This window comes from Miscanthus floridulus, chromosome 2, assembly GCF_019320115.1.
Source record: "Miscanthus floridulus cultivar M001 chromosome 2, ASM1932011v1, whole genome shotgun sequence".
Taxonomy (NCBI): Eukaryota; Viridiplantae; Streptophyta; class Magnoliopsida; order Poales; family Poaceae; genus Miscanthus; species Miscanthus floridulus.
The window spans coordinates 128,090,769-128,109,286 of NC_089581.1; the positions used below are offsets into that span (position 1 = coordinate 128,090,769).

Below are 18,518 nucleotides of genomic sequence, written 5' to 3' on the forward strand. Positions count from 1 at the left end.
TACAATCTGGTCCAATATGAAGTTGCAAAGGTCGCCGACGAGCTCTAAGAGTTGGACATCCTTGTATGGGTCTCTTTTTATTCCTTTCTCTTCTTTCCACTACAAGAGAACAAGTTTCGGTTTAGTATTTCATACCATGTACGAAGTTTTATACTACGGGTGAAGAGGTTCAAACTTATCCTTAAGGGGTGTCTTCTGTAGGCACCGGTGTTACTTATCATAGAACATATATAGTATCCACAATGTACACTCTCAGGCTTCTGCTTGGGGCACTGTGTGTTTTGCATATGAAAATGTTAAGTAATGCTTTTGACAGCCATGTAATAGAGTACTGAAGAAGTAAGTTACACTTACCGCACATAGTGTTTTTATAGCCAGCTTTTCCTTTCTTGCTGGATCATGCCTTTCATGATGATTAGTGACATAGAACCTAAATGCCCTGTTCGAATTATTTTAGCAAATACAACTTGTTAGTATCCAAAAGTGAACGTTACAAGTATGTATACAAACATATAAGCTAATGATGATTGTTGATATGTATACGTCTTGAGAATCGATATGAAGTCTTTGTATGTCACCGGGTCCCTATCTATTGAATCAAAGACCCATGCCATGCTCCTCCCGACATCGACGGCTATACAAATCCAGTGGTTGTTGCATGGATTTAATCATAGAACAAGATAAGCTCTTTTGCATCGAATAAAAATATATCGAACAAAGCTTTAAGTATAGAGTTGAACTTACTCGAAGTTATATGGTAGCCATATAGTAGAGTGTTGTTGGAGAGTTTTGAAAGCCAGGGCAATATATGCCGCAACCTTAAGGGACTCTTCTCTTAGTTTCGTCGTACAGATGTGCTCTTTCTCCCGAAGTGTCTTTGCAGCAGCTAGCTCTTTGGCATTTAGTTTCCACTATTTAGGGTAATAAAAATTTGTTTGGGCTATAGCTTGAGGGTCTAGATACCCGGCTTTCACACTTGGCATTTGTTTGACAATGTGCACTTGCATTCTACAAATCACGGCGTGGGTTAGTTATAACAAAATTCAAAGATTACATTCATATCATATCGGGAGGACAAGGACTTACAGGCACCATGTGCGAATTAGATTCATCTCTATTTATCCTAGGTGAAAGCATGTGTGCATGTCATTGAAGTCAAAGACAATTTTCCCGGCTGGGCTTCCAAATGTGCCGGCGGGGAAGCATGCTTGTATGAGGTATATGCTCGTTGGGAGAACACACAAGTACCAATCATGGAACCTTCTCATTCCAAATGGTAGGCGCTGGATGTCCTGGTTTGGTAGGAAGGGCTTGCCTCTTTCATATATTTTTGGGCAATCCTTTGACCATTTGATAGCATCAATATTTGGATACTGCTTTGCAATTTGGTGGAGTTTGCTAGTGACGGCCTCCTCAGAACCCCGTGATGGGACTTTTTTAACTTGGTTCTCAGGCTTAAACTAGTCATGGAAATACCACTTGGACATCGACGAGACATCTTTCATCGAAACATAAACTGGCCTTATGGTGATTAGATGCTTCTTTCGAAGTTCCCATTTAGGCACGTCCTCGTCTTCTTGTGCATCACCTTCTTCAAGAGACACTCGTTGTTCATGTATCGGTTGTGCTTGTTGAGAAGATTGTGGCATCTCATCATGCACTTGCTCGGTATGAGCTGGAGAAGGTTGTGGCATCTCATTAGGCACATGCTCGCTAGGAGGTGGGGAAGAATGTGGCATCTTAGGAATGTGGTGGTCACGAGACGGTGAAAATATCTCCCCAACCTCAACAACTTGCTCCAAATTTGGGAGAGGGGGAGGCGGCGAAGAAGCAGTCAATATAATGTCCCGTTTGTGCCAGAGGATGAACTGCCCCATAACGTCTTCAAGTAACACCAGTCCCTCGGGAGTTGCATAGTCTATCCTCTACTGCATGAACTCGGGCTTCACGGTATGCACCTTGACCCTAGTGTAGTCCGGCGGTATCTTATTATTGTGGTGTAAGCCACCAGGAGGATGTGCCACACCCGTTGCAACCTCCATCACAGTGTTTTGCCAGCCACTGAGAAACACCAAGGTGCAACTAGTTGGTTCTCGTATGCGATCGACAGAGGTTGTGGCTGCAGTGGAACCTTGGCTGCTAGGAACTTTCGGAGGGCTGCCAACTAATGCCAGTTCTCTTCACATCTGGTGTTAGGTTGAAGCACGCCGTGGGCAGAGTGTATTTTTCATTAGCCTCAGGTACCGGGTGAAGCTGTGGCATCACGTTTAGTTGCACCATGTCTTTCTGTGCTTTCAGGCCTGACTTGCCTGTGTCCATCAAGGTAGCAATGAGACTCTCAAAGACATTCTTTTGCACGTGCATAGTATCAATGGCATGGGGGACCTCCAAGTCTGGCCAATAAGGCAGATACTGAAAGAAGATCAATTGTTTCTTGAAAGGTACGCCTTTGACAGGAGGTGTGCTTCTATCTCGGTTAGTCCCATCCGGATTCTTCTTTCCATAGACGACGCGTATGTTTTTCACCATTCTGTACACGTATTCTCTGTTATGACGTCTCTCTAGAGGGGGTTCAATCTCTGGGGCGTTGTCATAAAATCTAAATAATAATTTGCTGCGGTACTTGTGACTTATCTTTAAGAAGCGTCGGTTCCTTAGGTAAACTATCTTCTTGGATGCATCCAGATACACCCATGTAGTACCATCTAAGCAAACCAAGCATCCCGTCTTCCCTTTGATCTGTCCAGACAAAGTAAACAGCGCAGGGTAATCATTGACGGAGGTTGGTTCCCGTATGCGATCGACGGAGGTTGTGGCTGCAGTGGAACCTTGGCTACTAGGAACTTTCGAAGGGCTGCCAACTAATGCTAGTTCTCTTCTCATCTAGTGTTAGGTTGAAGCACGTCGCGAGCAGAGTGTATTTTCCATTAGCCTCAGGTATCAGGTGAAGTTGTGGCATCACGTTTAGTTGCACCATGTCTTTCCGTGCTTTCAGACCTGACTTGCCTGTGTCCATCAAGGTAGCAATGAGACTCTCAAAGACATTCTCCTGCACGTCCATAGCATCAATGGCATGGGGGACCTCCAAGTCTGGCCAATAAGGCAAATACTGAAAGAAGATCGATTATTTCTTGAAAGGTACGCCTTTGATAGGAGGTGTGCTTCTACCTCTGTTAGTCCCATCCAGATTATTCTTTCCATAGACAACGCGTATGTTTTCACTATTCTGTACACGTGTTCTCCATTATGATGTCTCTCCGGAGCGGGTTCAATCTCCGGGGTGTTGTCATAAAATCTAAAGAACAATTTGCTGCGGTACTTTAAGAAGCGTTGGTTCCTTAGGTAAATTATCTTCTTGGATGCATCCAGGTACACCCATGTAGTACCATCCAAGCAAACCAAGCATCCCGTCTTCCCTTTGATCTGTCCAGACAAAAAACAGCGCAGGGTAATCATTGGTAGTAACAAATATTATTGCTCTATATATGAAGTCCTCCTTTCAGAACGCATCGTACATCTGCTCCCCATGCATCCATAGCCTCTCCATTTCTTGCATCAAAGGCTCAAGGAATACGTCTATATCAATGTCTGGTTGTTTAGGGCCAGAAATAAGAATAGTAAGGAGAAGGTACTTTATCTTCTGACACAACCATGTTGGGATGTTGTACATGGTCAAGATCACTGGTCAAGTGCTGTGGTCGCTCATCCTCTCATTGAAGGGATTCATTCCATCGGTGCTCAAGCCAAACCATACATTCCTTGGGTCATCGTTGAATTCTTTGTGCTTCTCATCAAACCTTTGCCACTGACTACAATCAGCCGGGTGTGCAATCTTATCATCATCCACCTTGTACTCATCATCCCACCATGTCATGAGTGCGGCTTCTTTAGGGTTTAGGAAGATACGTCTCAAGCGGTCGGTCACTGGTAGGTACCACATTACCAAGGCAAAAATTCTTCTCTGCTTTGCATCATTGCCTAATGGAGTGTCCTCTGGGGGCTGAGATTCTTGTACCACCTTTTTTGTACCCTTCTTATTCCTCTTTTTCCTCGTGTAGGCTTCGTCCCCACCGTAAAGGTCATTGTTCTTGTACCGGCTGGCCCTAGACCGGGGACATTTATCCAGTGACTTGACCGTTTCGCTACGAAAAAGTATACAGTGGTTGGGGCATGCATGGATTTTTTTAACCCCTATTCTCAATGGACTTATGACCTTCTTCGCTTGGTATGTGTTGGCGGGAACTGAGTTTGGTTGTGGCAGCACCCATGACAGAAGAAACAATAGATCATTGAAACTACAGTCTGACCAGCCGTACTTAGCCACCTTCAGGATGAGCAGCTCAAGCATAAAACGTAGCAATGTCTAATGTGTCGGACAACCTTTTTCAACACCATACACAGTCTCCTTCGATGCTTTTGTCACCCTTTCCAAATTTTCTAGACCTTTCAGGCTATTTAGTAAAATCTCTGGTCCAAGGGATCGAATCATGTCCTCCAAATTATCTTCATCCCCAACACGTGCTCCACCATCATTATTGGCACCACCTTTGTCGTTACCATCCCAACTACCAACATCACCACCTTGTTCATTGTCAAACTCGAAATCCATTCGTGCATCAAGCTCTGCTGAATATTGGGACAGGGATTCTATAGTTTCGTCATCGTATTCCTCCTCATCCTTGTCGTTAACAATAACCGTTTCACCATGATGAATCCACACTGTGTAGTCCTCAACAAATCCTCGCATAATCAAATGTGATCTGATGATAGTCACATCTATCCATGCCATACGGTTCTTGCAATCTTTACATGGGAAAATAATTATATCCTTATTCTCTTTCAATATCGTTGCATGCTTCTTTGCGGCTTCAATAAATTTATCCACCTCTTCACAGAAACCTGCCTTGAACCTTAACGAACCATACATCCAAGAGTTCATGTACTCCATCTTTTATAACAATAACAAAGCAAACATTAAAGGACTACTTATTCAGATATATATAAAAATAAATCAAATTAATAATTACTTAAGAATAATTGTATATACTTCAGATATATATGAATATAAATCTAATATAATTACATGAAGCATACAAACACACCATGGTAGAGAAAAATTAATTAATGGCCCATTTATCCATAAATAATTAAAATACATATTTATTGATTACAATAAACAATTTCAAAGACACTAATTAGCAACAATTATACTTTACCCAATATCTTTCATACAAACCCTAGTCCAATTTTATCAAACATAAATTTACAAAAACGAAATTAATAAAAAAACCAAACCTTAGATCTAGATCTACATGCAAAAAACTAACTAATTATTCACTAAAATCAAGAAACATAGACCAAATAAGGGTATGATCTTGTTCCCCTCCCTAATTTACCCTTGTACATTTAAAACTTGGGTTTAATTTGCTTCATAAGTAACTCAAGCACCATAGAAGAGAGAAAAAAATAAAACTTTAATTACACACTAACCAACCATTAAAATTTTAAAAAAAAGTGTGGAATAGCATTTTCTTAACTTCTACAACCTCTCCACCAAAGGATTTGAGACCAAAACCTTCCTCCCTTAGCAGAGCAATTTTTGGGAGGTGCCCAAGGCCTCCCCACCTTTCTTTCACGGGTTGGAGTGAGTGACCCAAGGAGAAAGAAGGTGCTACAGTTGTGCTATATGTGGGTCATTTATAGGGATGGCTGATGATTGAGCCGCCCCTACAAATCGTAGGTATTGTATACGGGGGCATTTGTAGCCGCCCCTACAAATACAAACGCCGGGGACGGCTGGTGAGTGAGTCGCCCCTACAAATCAGACTCATTTGTAGAGGCGGCTCATATCACCAGCCGTCCCTAAAAAAAATTCGTCCCGTTACTAAAAAATCGTTTTTTCTGTAGTGAAGTTCAACGCCATTAACTCCTCTACTGGTGTTAGTGAAAGCCTTAAGAATATGATCTTAAGGCATCGACGGCGTGGACAGAAATTGGCTGTTGGAAAGCATGAGTATAAAATAATCATTGAAAACACCATGGTGAGTCCAAACTCCTTACGTACATGCTTAGAACCCTGGACAACTTTGAGCGCCATTTTTTTCCCTATGATTTCTTTCAGGGAATACCCTCTTGTGTGGTGAAAATGTGATGGAGGCAATGTGGGGCCTGCAGAATCTCATGCACCGTTTAGTGCCTGGAGAAACATCACAGTCACAGCTGACTAAGGAGGACCGCCTCCCGATGAGTCATGGACTGAAAAAGGTCCCGACTCGTAATGGTTTTGATGATGTCGAACCAGAGATGGTGAGTAAAACTAGATGGAATGCTTTCTGCAATATAGCTTCCTTTCGTTTAGTGTTACGCTTCATGATCACTTCTGTCTGTTATTTTATTTTATTCATTTCCGTGAGCTAATGTTTTGGATCCAATATTTTGTTTCAAGTTGAAGTAATGATGAAGCAATGCTATTTGTATCCAGGTCAACGAGCAGATTATGATGACGGCACGCGCGTTGTTTGAGTGTGACTACACTGAGGGCAGTCCCAATGGTGTATTGATGATGGTTTCTATCCTCATTAAATGACTTGCCACGTAGGTAAAATGCTGACATGGCAATGTAATTAATGAAGAAAGAGAACAAAAATCATAGAAATGATTTCTTCATGAAGAAACCAGGTCTACTCTTGACCCAATGCACCAAGAAACCATGAAATCGCCATTGGGGAGAAACCACCAGTTTCTAGGGAGCTCGTGTCGCACTCCCATTGGAGGAAAAGATAGAGTTGGGAGAGAGAAAGAGAAAATAGTTATTACTCATAGAAACCATGGGTTGGAAAGCAGTACTTTTTTGGTGCGGTATCATATGTTATAGAAACTACTAGTTTCTTTCATTGGGACTGCCCTGAGCCCTTGTTTAGTTCGTGAAAAGTTTTCCCAAAAAGTGCTACAGTACCCGCCACATTGAATCTTGCGGTACGTGCATGGAGCATTAAATGTAGACGAAAATAAAAACTAATTGCACAGTTTGGTGGGAAATTGCGAGACGAACGTTTTGAGCCTAATTAGTCCATGTTTGAACACTATTTGCCAAATAAAAACGAACATGCTACAGTACCCAAAAATCCAAATTCACCCAACTAAACAAGGGCTCAGAGTAGTTGCGAGTTTCAAGGAATTCCAATCATCAGTGTCAATGCCAGACACATCTTTAATGCGGCAAGAAAGAACGAACAAGCCTAGACCATACTTCTTCTCGCGCGCGTTTAGTTCGCGAAAAGTGCGAAATTTAGTTACTGTAGCACTTTCGTTTTTATTTGGCAATTAGTGTTCAATCATGAACTAATTAGGCTCAAAACGTTCGTCTCGCAATTTCCAACTAAACTGTGCAATTAGTTTTTATTTTCGTCTACATTTAATGCTCCATGTACGGGCCGCAAACATTCGATGTGACAGGTACTGTAGCAACCTTTTGGAAGTTGGGCACCAACTAAACAAGGCCTGAAGGTGATATTTTGCCCTGAAGAAGTTGGTGATTATCACGAAGTAGGTACATCATACTTCTGTAAATGAGTTTTCCGCCATGGAGACTTTTGTCAGGGAGACTTTTGTCACTCATGTGCTGAACCCCCGTTTCTTTCAGATGTTTCCAGAAGATGAGCGATCAAAGTTGGTGGATGATGCACATAAATATGCACGTGAGATGGGTAGGACCTCTGCCTTGGAGGCCTTAAAAAAATGGTCTCTGCCTACGAAGTTAGGAATGAGAAAAAAATATTGTTGAGGAACTTGTTACGGAGGCCAAGGAGCGAATGAAGTTAAAGATAACTGAAGATGGCAGAAGAGAAGTCGTCGACCCTGGTACCGTGTGATAATGGCTCGGAAACCTGGTGGCTCAAGAAGATGGATGTGCAGGCCCTTCGCTCAAAAATCAGGTTGAAAAATATTATTTACTGATTTATGGTGAGAGAAAAACACTATATTATGGCTGATAAGCCAGGATGATAAGTTAGCCCAAATTCTATCGACTAAACTGATCGTTTCTTCTGTCGGCACATTGTTTATTATGGAACGTTTACAGACTGTACTGTCTATTTCTTTTATGTTTGTTTGGAACATTGTGGCGTTTATATTTGCAGTTTGTGCACTCAGTTGCCTTGGAACATTGTGACTATCAATGCGTGAACTGATTGCCACTCATATTTACAAGAGAAAATATCTTAAAGCAACTCCAGCAGGCCCTCCATTTGAGCTCCATAGGCCCGTTCGCTTCGCTCAAAAAAAACAAACCGAAACATTGTTTTCGATTGATTTGTTGTAATAGCAAAATACCGACTAAAAAAATAAGCTCATATTTGGCTGCCCACCCAAATCCTCTGGAGAGCCCGTTCCTGTTGGCCCAACCCCCGCCCCCATCCCGCGGCTTCGACGCACGCTCGCAGGAACTCCCACCGCTCCAAAGACCTCCTCCACTCCGGCAACCTCCTTCAATCCGGCGACCCTCCTCCCCCAACGTGGCGACCCTCCTCTGCCCTCTTCTCTCCTTCCACCCGGCACCAGCTCTACGCACGGCCCCATGGGCCGGATCCATCGATTCGCATCGGGACGCCGTGGTGCCTCTCGGCTCCGGCCGCCATCTCACCAGTGCCCGTTATGCCCAGCGCCCGCGACTTCTCTGCGTCGGGCTTCGCCCTCGTAGTCTGCGCGGCCCCCGACGAGGAGGTGTGAGCCCTATCCGGTGGAGTTCCCCCCGGTGCGGCCCCTGCTCGACGCAGCTCCTCCCTGCCCGGAGCTCCTCTCGGTCCTCCTAGCGTCCCCCTGCACGAAGAGATAGGAGAGAGATGATGGTAGATGAGAGATAAACGGCGGATAGAAAGAAGAAAGGAAGAGAGAATGACGAGCTGGTCCCATTTGTCATTGTCTACTTGAATGATTTTGGGGGCCAAATATGGTGCTGCTGTTGGAGTGAGAGCAAAAAATAAAGTTGGGCCAAGAAAAATAGGGGAAGCACCCAATGTAGGGACCCTGATTTAGATGCCCAGTTGCTCTTAGGCCACCTACGTCAAGTACTGTTGCGAGGCTATCACAACTAAGTTTGTAAAGATGGCTTATGCAGAATAGGCTAAGTATATAGCTTGTGGATCGAGTAGATAACATATGCATAGAAGAATATTTTTTTTCTTTTTAAAAGACAATCACTTCTGCTAAGCCAAAGTGATCAACAAGTAGTGGTCGTCCCTAGCAGAGGTAATGGTTCAAATCTTCCTAACCAAACGCACCAAACAAGCAAGAAACATTACGAGAGGTTTAGTTCTAGCCACATGAATAATTAAGCAACCATGGTGGAAGGAGTAAGGGTGTTAGTCTTTATAGCTGAGGAAGCATATAATCAATCTAAGGCAATATATTATAACTAAGATAAGAAAGATCAAATGGACTTTTCCTTCGAAGTTCGAACCATGGAAGCGCCGGACAGCAGGCAAGGGGTGTGTTAGTGTGTAACCGCGTCTCCGGCCCCTGCCCCCTGCCCATGGATTAAAATTTGCCCCGGCAAGTGGCCGACAAGCTCTCAAGATTTCCATGGCTGGACCCGGCCGGTCATCCGCAATCTAGTCATCCACCAACGATAGACAAATGAAATCAGGTGGCAAATCGTGGCTGGGTTCGGGTTTCACCGGATAATTCCATTCCAAGTTGCAGGGAAGAAACTACGGAAATGGGAGCCGTTGGGAATATGGTCGCCGCCGGCCGGCTACGAGGTGTGCAGATGTCAGTGGCTGGCTTCTCGCGCAAACTGCTGCGCTACACAGGTAGGGATGAAAACAGTACGGATATTTTTCGACCGTATTCAAAACCGAATCCGTTTAGATGGGTTGAGATCTGTCCGTATCCGAGTCCGGATATTCAACATCCGATACCGTATCCGTATCCGAATACTCAAATCGCATATTTATGATGTCGATATCCAATCGTATCGTATCCGACATAGTTGACACTATCCGTATTCGAATTCGAATCCGAACAGAAATACGAAAACAAATGTAATATCGGTGAGATCCGTTTTAAAGGTCATGCCCGTTGTTGGCAGCTCAAAGAGAGTGTGTGTCTCCCTCAGATCTCCCTGGAGCCATCTGCCGACGGTATTAACAAAGGATGGCAATTGGCAATGCCCAAAAAACGAAACTATAACCACGCTCCAATGGAAAGACTAATCACCTGATGAAGAGATAAAAAAAATAAAATTATCTGCGTTTTTATTGTAGTGTAAGATCATCGAAACAAAATATCATGTAAGATCATAACAAATAAATTATTATAGAAATCCAAATCTTTAAGGTAACCTGCAATTTTAAAAACCACCAAGCATATAATGGTGACAAAGTCAAGCATACTTAGCAAAATGCACACCAGTCTTGACTGCCGCATTGTAAGGGCTGAAATATCAAGCTGACCCTAGTAATACTTTTTCTTTTGTGGGTGGTGACCCTAGTAATAATACTATAATAGCGAACGTAGCAAGTAGAATATTTTATATTAAAAAAGTATGCATGTATATATATATATATATGTATCATTCAGCAGAAAGGAAATAAATCCTAACTTTGTAAAATCTGTTTCCGTGCATAGCCCTGTTCGTTAGCTTATAAGACATGACTGAAAATACTGTTGTCTAGTTTAATGTGAAAGAAAAATACTATTCATTAGCTGATAAATCATGATTTATAAGTCAAATACGACCTACGGTAGCGGTCACCTTGAACTAGCATTTGGTATAATTACCACCCATCTATTTTCTCTTCTCTTATTTGAGACATTTTTACAAACAGGTCGAATACACAAGTCGTTCCATGGCTGCTCACGCCGCCGCCCTCCACGGCAACCTTCGTCTCCACTGCTCGGGTGTGGGCGGTTCCTGGTCTCGCTCCTTCTATCTGCCACCTCCGCCAGCGTCGAGGTGAAACCCTTGCTCGCCTCGGTGGACACAGCCATGGGCCATGGCCACGCCTCTGGTGGAAAGCGCAAGGGCAAGCGCGGTGGCAAGTTGAAGCCGCCGGTACCTACCTCCCTCGACAACAACCACAACCATCACCACACCCGCACCATCCTCCTCGCACCTCGCTACTGTCACCGCCGTCGCGGCGTCAAACTCCTCGGACCTCAAGCCGGTGTCATCCTCCCCAGCTCCCCGCCACCGGGTCGCAAGTCTCGCCGCCCCCTTGTCCTTGCCTCCGCCGCGGCGGGACGGGCACAGGGGGTGCCAACTGATAGGGTGTTGTGGAGCCTTCTTAGCGGGATTTGGCGATCAGGATGGTGGAGGTGACCGTGAAGGTGCGGGTGGTGGTGAGCGAGGGAAGAATCGGGATTGAGACCTCGCATCGCGAGAGAGCCAGGCCCAAATAAAACGAAGTTTATTTTTTTTATTTTCCAAGGTCCAAGCCCTACGTGCATGGCCTCACCCGCCGGCGATCGATCCCCAAATCGTGCGGGTAGGCCGTAGGCGTAGCGCTGGCCGAACAGAAGGCAAGGAAGGTCCCACCACGCGCGCGGCCGGGGGGGGGCTCAAGAGCCGAAAACCATGGAGGACACGCGTGGCCACGTGGGGTCTCGTTTCAATCGTTGGTTCTCCCCTCCGGCAGCTGGACAACGTGCGTGCGGGGTGGGCGGCGGCCGGGTGGGAAATTCAGGGGCCAACGCCAAATCCAGAGGCCGCCCACGGTATTGGCTCCCGCCCACAGAGGCAGCGGAAACAGGGGCCGTCGCTGTACGATTTCCACAAAACCGGGAGCCCTCCAAGCTCCAATCGCCTCGGCTGGTTTCCTTTTGCGTTTTGGCAGGCTCCGATACTTTTGGTGGGCGCGGCTGGCTGCCCACGGGCAGGAGGTGGACCGGACGTGGAGGCCACGTGCTGCGGCTGTGGGCGCCCCTCCCTTCCCCTGCCTTTTGGATTCTTCTGCCGCCCGCCACGCCAGACATTCAGCCCCGTTTTTTTTTCCTTTTTCTTTCTTTCTTTCGTACAAGTGCTGTTGAGTGCTGAGTCATCCAATCCAACAGACTGTACTGTCGTAGTACTGATTGAGTATGTAGTCGATTGTTTCAGAGTGAGTCGAGGATTGTCGCTGTTGATTACCTACAGCTTGCCTGAGTCCGTCTTTACTGGACTTCGTGCCGCATACATGGACTTGTCAAAGACATCCCCCTGTCAGGTTGTGCTACAGGACCTTAGGGAACCGGCCTTTGTGTAATTGTGTTCACCGACTTGGTTAGCAAGTCATTTTAGACTTGTTCTAAATCTACTCTTCCTTACTTTAACCATAGATATATATAATAATTCATTTGCTTATTATATGATACTCCCTCCGTCTCAAAATAAATGCACTTCTAGGTCTTTAGTGAAAAACTCAATGCAAGTGAGAAATTACATATATATATATACTCCTATAAAAATATAATCATTGCACTTTAAAAAAAGAGAAAGTAGAAAAAGACAAACCGCGTTAGTTTATCTTATTTGTAAGGTGCATTTATTTTGGGACAAATTTTGAATTCTAAAAGCGCATTTATTATAGGATGGAGGGCGTAAGTATAATTTAATTAAGTTTGCTAGTCAAAGTTGAAAGTTTTAACTTTTCAAATCTAGCCACGCACATGTATATATACCGGAAAAAGAAGTACCGGTACAAGTATGGTATACTACCGGAATAAGGCCTTATTTAGTTTCTCTAAAGTTTCTTCCATATCCCATCGAATGTTCGGACACATGCACGGAGTATTAAATATAGACTAAAAAATAACCAATTGCACAGTTTACGACTAATTTGCTAGACGAATCTTTTAAGCCTAATTAGTCCATGATTTGATAATATGGTGCTACAGTAACATGTGCTGATGATAGATTAATTAAGCTTAGTAAACTCGTCTCACGGATTACTGATAGATTCTGTAATTTGTTTTTTTTATTAGTATCAAACATCTCATATAACACCATGAAACTTTACAATTTAAACATGACGCAAGAATCTCCCCGGAATAAACCCCCCGGCCGCCTAGAGTTTACATTAGGGACCCCCACCCCCCAGTAGAATCCACGTGAACCTCGGACGCGGCTTCTTGTAAACTGGAGACTGGAGAGAGCACCCGCACCCGGTAAGCACGCGGCGGGGCCCGCGATGGCGCTAGCTCCCTACCAGTCCATCCAAATCCTGAAATCCACTTCGGCCCACGGCGCCGAATCCGCCTTCCCCTACCTTTCCGAAACCGCAGGCGCCCAAGCCAGCCCACTGGCCACTGCTCCTCCAGTCTCCGCGCCGCGCTGTGCCGGTGCGCTCGCTTATAAAACAGCACACCGTCTCCCCCTCCGCCGCGCTCCATCATCACCCGCATCACGGCACCGGCACCAGCACCATTCCAACTCCAACCAACCACCTCGATCGCCTACGTCCTCACCTCCAAGTTCCAACCAAGCTCATCATCATCAGGCCGACGATCGGATCGGAAGAAGAGAGGAGACGAGAGACATGCGGATGAGCTGCAACGGCTGCCGCGTCCTGCGCAAGGGCTGCAGCGACGCGTGCACCATCCGCCCGTGCCTGGGGTGGATCAAGTCGCCCGAGGCGCAGGCCAACGCCACCGTCTTCCTCGCCAAGTTCTACGGCCGCGCGGGGCTGCTCAACCTGCTGGCCGCGCCGCCCGCCGGCCAGGACCACCTCCGCCCCGCGGTGTTCCGCTCCCTGCTCTACGAGGCGTGCGGGCGCATCGTCAACCCGGTCTACGGCTCCGTCGGCCTGCTCTGGTCGGGCCAGTGGCAGGCGTGCCAGGCCGCCGTCGAGGCCGTGCTCAAGGGCGACCCCGTCGTCGTGCAGGTCGACGCCGCGTCGTCCGAGGCCCCGCCGCAGCTGCTCGGAGGTCGCCGGTACGATATCCGCCATGTCGCTAAGGATCCCGACGCCGCCGCCGCGGCCGACCTTCTCCGCGTCGCGCGCGGCGGCGGCCGCGGACGCAAGCGCGCCGCTTCGTCCTCCACCTCCTCCAAGCCCAGCAGCAACAAGCGCGCGTCGCCCGACAACAACAACGATCCTTTGACGCGAAGACCACAGGAAGAGGCGGAGGAGGAGCTGGAGCCGGTGCCGGTGGTCGTTGAGCACGAGCACGGGCACGACGAGGAGTCCGCCGGCAGCCACGACCACGACCGGCAGCTGCAGGCGCAGCAGGGGTCGGAGGACACCGACGTGGAGGCGGCGTCCCACTCCCACTCCCACTCCCACGTGAGCCAAGCCGAGCCCGAGCCGCAGAGCCATGCGCCGCCAGTCAGCAGCAGCCAGAAGGCTGATCAGGACGACGTCGACGAGGAAGAGGAGGTTGGGCTGGAGCTCACGCTCGGGCTGGAGCCGCTCGTCAGACAGAGGCAGCAGCCCAAATCTTCGCGCTGCGACCACAGCGGGTTGAGCGCCGCATCGAGCCTCATCTGCCTGCGCCTGCAGCTTCCGGCCTGAGCTCGCCGCATCTCACACCTGAGACCTGACAACAGTTTTGGGACCCTGCCGTGTCAGGAAACAAACAACAAAAACAGACTTCTTTAGGTTTCTTTTTTCTTTTTGTAAAGGCTGCTGGACTGCAAAGCCTCATCCTAGGATTTTGTTGCTTCTTGAGTCCTGTACCTATTACATGTGATGTGATGGTGCATGTCTTTAATTTGTTCAAACTTTTTATGTTTGGCTCCGGCTGTCACAAAATTTAATCCGTGTAACACCAATCAAAAACACTGAGATCGTGAGTACGCACACTGCACTAATTCATTTAATTTGGATACAAAAAATCAGTTGGGCCATGGACTATCTCATCAAATATATATATATATTCAAGGGTGTGTCTCCACGGCAGTTGCCTGCGATTTTGCATAAGCTTCAGTCATCTTCAACCTCTTGCTCCGCCGAGTGCCCCGAGCTAGCCAGCCCTTGGTGCCATCCTGCCTCGTCGTGTAAGTGTGCAACTACAGCCGCAAAAGCATCGCTTGCTGACCCGCGCGCCGGGCCGCCGGCCCGCCCTTGCTTGGTTGGCCTGGCTATATCTACCTGCCTGTGCGCCCTGGACTGCACCGCACAGGAACCCCCGATGTGCAAGCGCCCTGAGCTATCTAGCGGCGTCAGTGGACCGGCACGCGGTGCCTGGCTGGCTGGGAGAGATCACCGGCCAGCCGGTGCCTGCCTGGGCACAGCGTCGGAGTTAATTAATCAATCGTTCATCTTCTTGTGAGCCCGTCGACTGACGAATAAGCAGATTATCAGGCAACTGTGCTTGAGTATTTCTCATATTTCAACCATAAACGATACTCCAGTTCAGGACATAGTAGGAGAAATTGATATGCCGGAGCAACCACTACATCTTTTTACATCTTCATAGGAATTCCCCTATAAGTAAACATGCAGGGTGAACCGGCCAAATAAACCATGCATTCAGGCATATGAAAAGAGATTACAGATTAGGCATCCAATGGATTGCACAGACTGGATAACAGCTGTTGAAATACCGTGGGCCTGCTTTTGTTGGAGCCCTTGGAAAGTTGCCTGCCATATGGCTCCATCCGACCACAAGCAATCAAAATCGGACGTTAGAGATTGTTGCTTGAGCTAGGTAACTTTCTCAGGGTCTGAACCAAACAGGCTCTATGTTACCTTCTAGTCCAATTCTAACCATGTAGCATGGCAAGATCTGAATGTGGGAGAGGAGTATCGCAAGGAGAGTTTTAATATATGCCATTCTGAAAAAAAAAAATTAAAAATGTATGTACCCAACCAACACTAAATTATTTGTGGCTCCGTTAGATAATCATGTTAAAATAGAAAAAATGCATCTATCAAACAGGAACCATATGTTTCAAAGATAGATGAATGTGAATAATTGTACGCCATTCCGTTTCAGAAATGTAAATAGTGGAGTCGTATTCCTATAAAACAAGAAACCACCATATAAGACTGCAGGACAATGCATGGCAAAGAACTCTTCCTAGAGACCAACATATATATAGAATCTTGATATGGTAATTACCTAAAGACCAACATGTGCTCTTCAAATTTATCATGAAAAGGATATGAGAACCACTATATATCCAGAATTTGACATTGCCATGTTTCATACAGGTAACATGGTTTTTAAATTCTGAAACAAGCAGATAGTGTAGGGGATTACTTTCAGGAATTTAACTGAACATACACCAGGGTTTTCTACACAGATTGTTTATCAATTGCATACTTCCAATTTCCTAACCCTAATAGATCCTAATCAAGACACAGATTATGTATTCCAAATTCCGTAGTCTGTACACTCATATTCTTACCCCAAAAGAATGATTTTATTATGTAAAGGTACCACAATTTGTGTACAGTGAGAAGATCCTGCAATACTTAAGAGGAGCAACATATATTCTTATTGCAAATACTGAAGATTATGATTAAAATAATTTGGTCAACATTTTTTCTGAGATTCTGCCTGAGCATAACCAAATTATGAACCCATGATGAACCAAATGTATTACAATCTACTAATCCAAGATAGGAAGCCATCATGACTAATAAATGCTTAAGCTGTGAAATGCTATATCAGATTGGCGTTTCCATCTTGAGTATAAACCCTTCCTTGCAGGATTCTGCCTGAGAATAAACCAAAGTATTAACCCGTGGTGAATAAAATGTATTCCAATCTATATTCTAACCCAGGCTAGGAAGACATCAAGTACTAATAATCTGACAGTCATACAGTTTGTGGCAGAAAATATGTGATTAATGTTTGATGTGCTAACACTTCAATCTATTGTCTAACTATTTGCAACATCTGAGTTGGTAATACTAAGGCAGGTACATCTAGAGCAAGATCTCTAGCATGCTACAGTTGCAGGTCTTGAAGGGTGTGTGTATGTAACATCTAAGGTGGTAATACTGAGGCAGGTACTTCCACGGTTTAAACATTGGGGAATAGTTTATGTACTTTATGCAAAACGATCTTCAGGCTTTCTTTTTCTGAATGACCGTGCAAATCAACCAAAGTGAAATTCTACTACACTCAGAAATCGAGATAGCAACCCAGAAGATCTGAATTACAAACTTGTAATGAAAAAGATGTCCTGTAAAGCATGACATGCAAACAACTGAATAGAAAGTAATGAATAAAAAGAAGAAATAGATACAAAACAAAATGAGTTATATGCATGAGTGGTCCATCAACTTGCGCTCTAGTTTCACTTAGGTCTATCAACTCTGAAAGTGAGTTTTTGTGTCCATAATCTTTGTTAGTGGCACGTTCCTAACCCATACCCTTTTGTTTCATTTTTTTAACTGAGGTGGCACCTCCAGGCCCAGGTGGATGCCGCACACACGTATGCAGGTGCATGCATGGCTCTCGGCGCACACTGTTTAGCCGCAGCTGTTGGTCAGAATTCACCTAGTCTCCTTGCTCTTGCTCTGGACGAGACGAGTCTGTCATCCGACGCCGGCTCGCTGGTACAGGTCCGGCCGGCTGGCGCAGTACTCTGTGGGTGTTGGAACCGAGCGATGCCCCGGTCTAGAATTCGACGTCGCCGGCGAGCTCACGGATGGAGAACTCGATGAACACAAACACAACGCGATAAAGTGGAACGAGAGAATTTTTGGTGCTGCCCTCAACTGCCGCAGCTCCTCAGGGCTTGAAGCCCGAGTCCAGCACCATGCCGATATCACCGTGCGCACGCCCGCTTTTACCGAGACGTGCACCGCGTGCCGCAATGTCCGCCCTGGCGCGTATGAACCGAACTACTAGCTGTGTCGTGGGCCAAGCAAGCCACGGGCCACGCACAACATCTACGCTACGCCTAACAAATGCAAACGAAAACAATGATACATGTGCAACAATTTGACTAACAGTTGGCAGGCTAGGGAGATACAGGCTCAGGCTTGCTATTATTGACGACGGCGGCGGAGGCGTTGACAGCTTCGTCTTCGGGTGCAGCGACGACGTCCGGTTCAATGGCCGCGAAGCCTCCGGCATCGTCGGTTTCGGGAACGAGGCCTTCTCCATATGCCACATCAACATCCATATGCCCGCGCTGATTCCCGCTGTCGGGCGGCCCCACAGCCACTCGTGCCACGCCGTCGGCGCGGCCGCTCCTGCTCGCGGCGGCAGCAACACCCAGACATGCTGCTGCTCGCCACCAGCAGAAAGAAGACGAATGACATGAGGGTCTCTGCTACTGCCTGTACCCGAGCGCACCACCTCGCTCGTCCCAAGCGCCGCCATGCCGTGTCTGTCGGGCCGCCCTTGTTGGCCGGAGAAGAAGGCAAGAATGATGGAGCCCAAGATGGAGCGGCGCTCGCTCATGATGGTGCGGCCAGCATGGTGGCTTGGCATGGCGCTCGCCATGGCTGCCCAGCGACGTGTGGCCATGGCGCTCGCCCAATCACCCCACACGAAGCGGCCGCCGTGGCACGGCACGTCGCTCGTGGCGGCAGCCGACATGAGATCTTGGAATGGCGCGGCTAGGGAGTTGGAGGAGC

The 18,518-nt window shown here is 46.6% G+C and overlaps 1 protein-coding gene across 1 annotated transcript; it reads left to right on the forward strand.

Moving 5' to 3' along the window:
* The first annotated feature begins 13,085 nt into the window (after positions 1-13,085).
* On the forward strand, positions 13,086-14,812 carry LOC136539634 (LOB domain-containing protein 42-like). Its single transcript, XM_066531592.1, has one exon. The coding sequence runs from the start codon at positions 13,167-13,169 to the stop codon at positions 14,487-14,489; it is 1,323 nt and encodes a 440-aa protein (XP_066387689.1). The 5' UTR covers positions 13,086-13,166; the 3' UTR covers positions 14,490-14,812.
* The last annotated feature ends 3,706 nt before the right edge of the window (positions 14,813-18,518 follow it).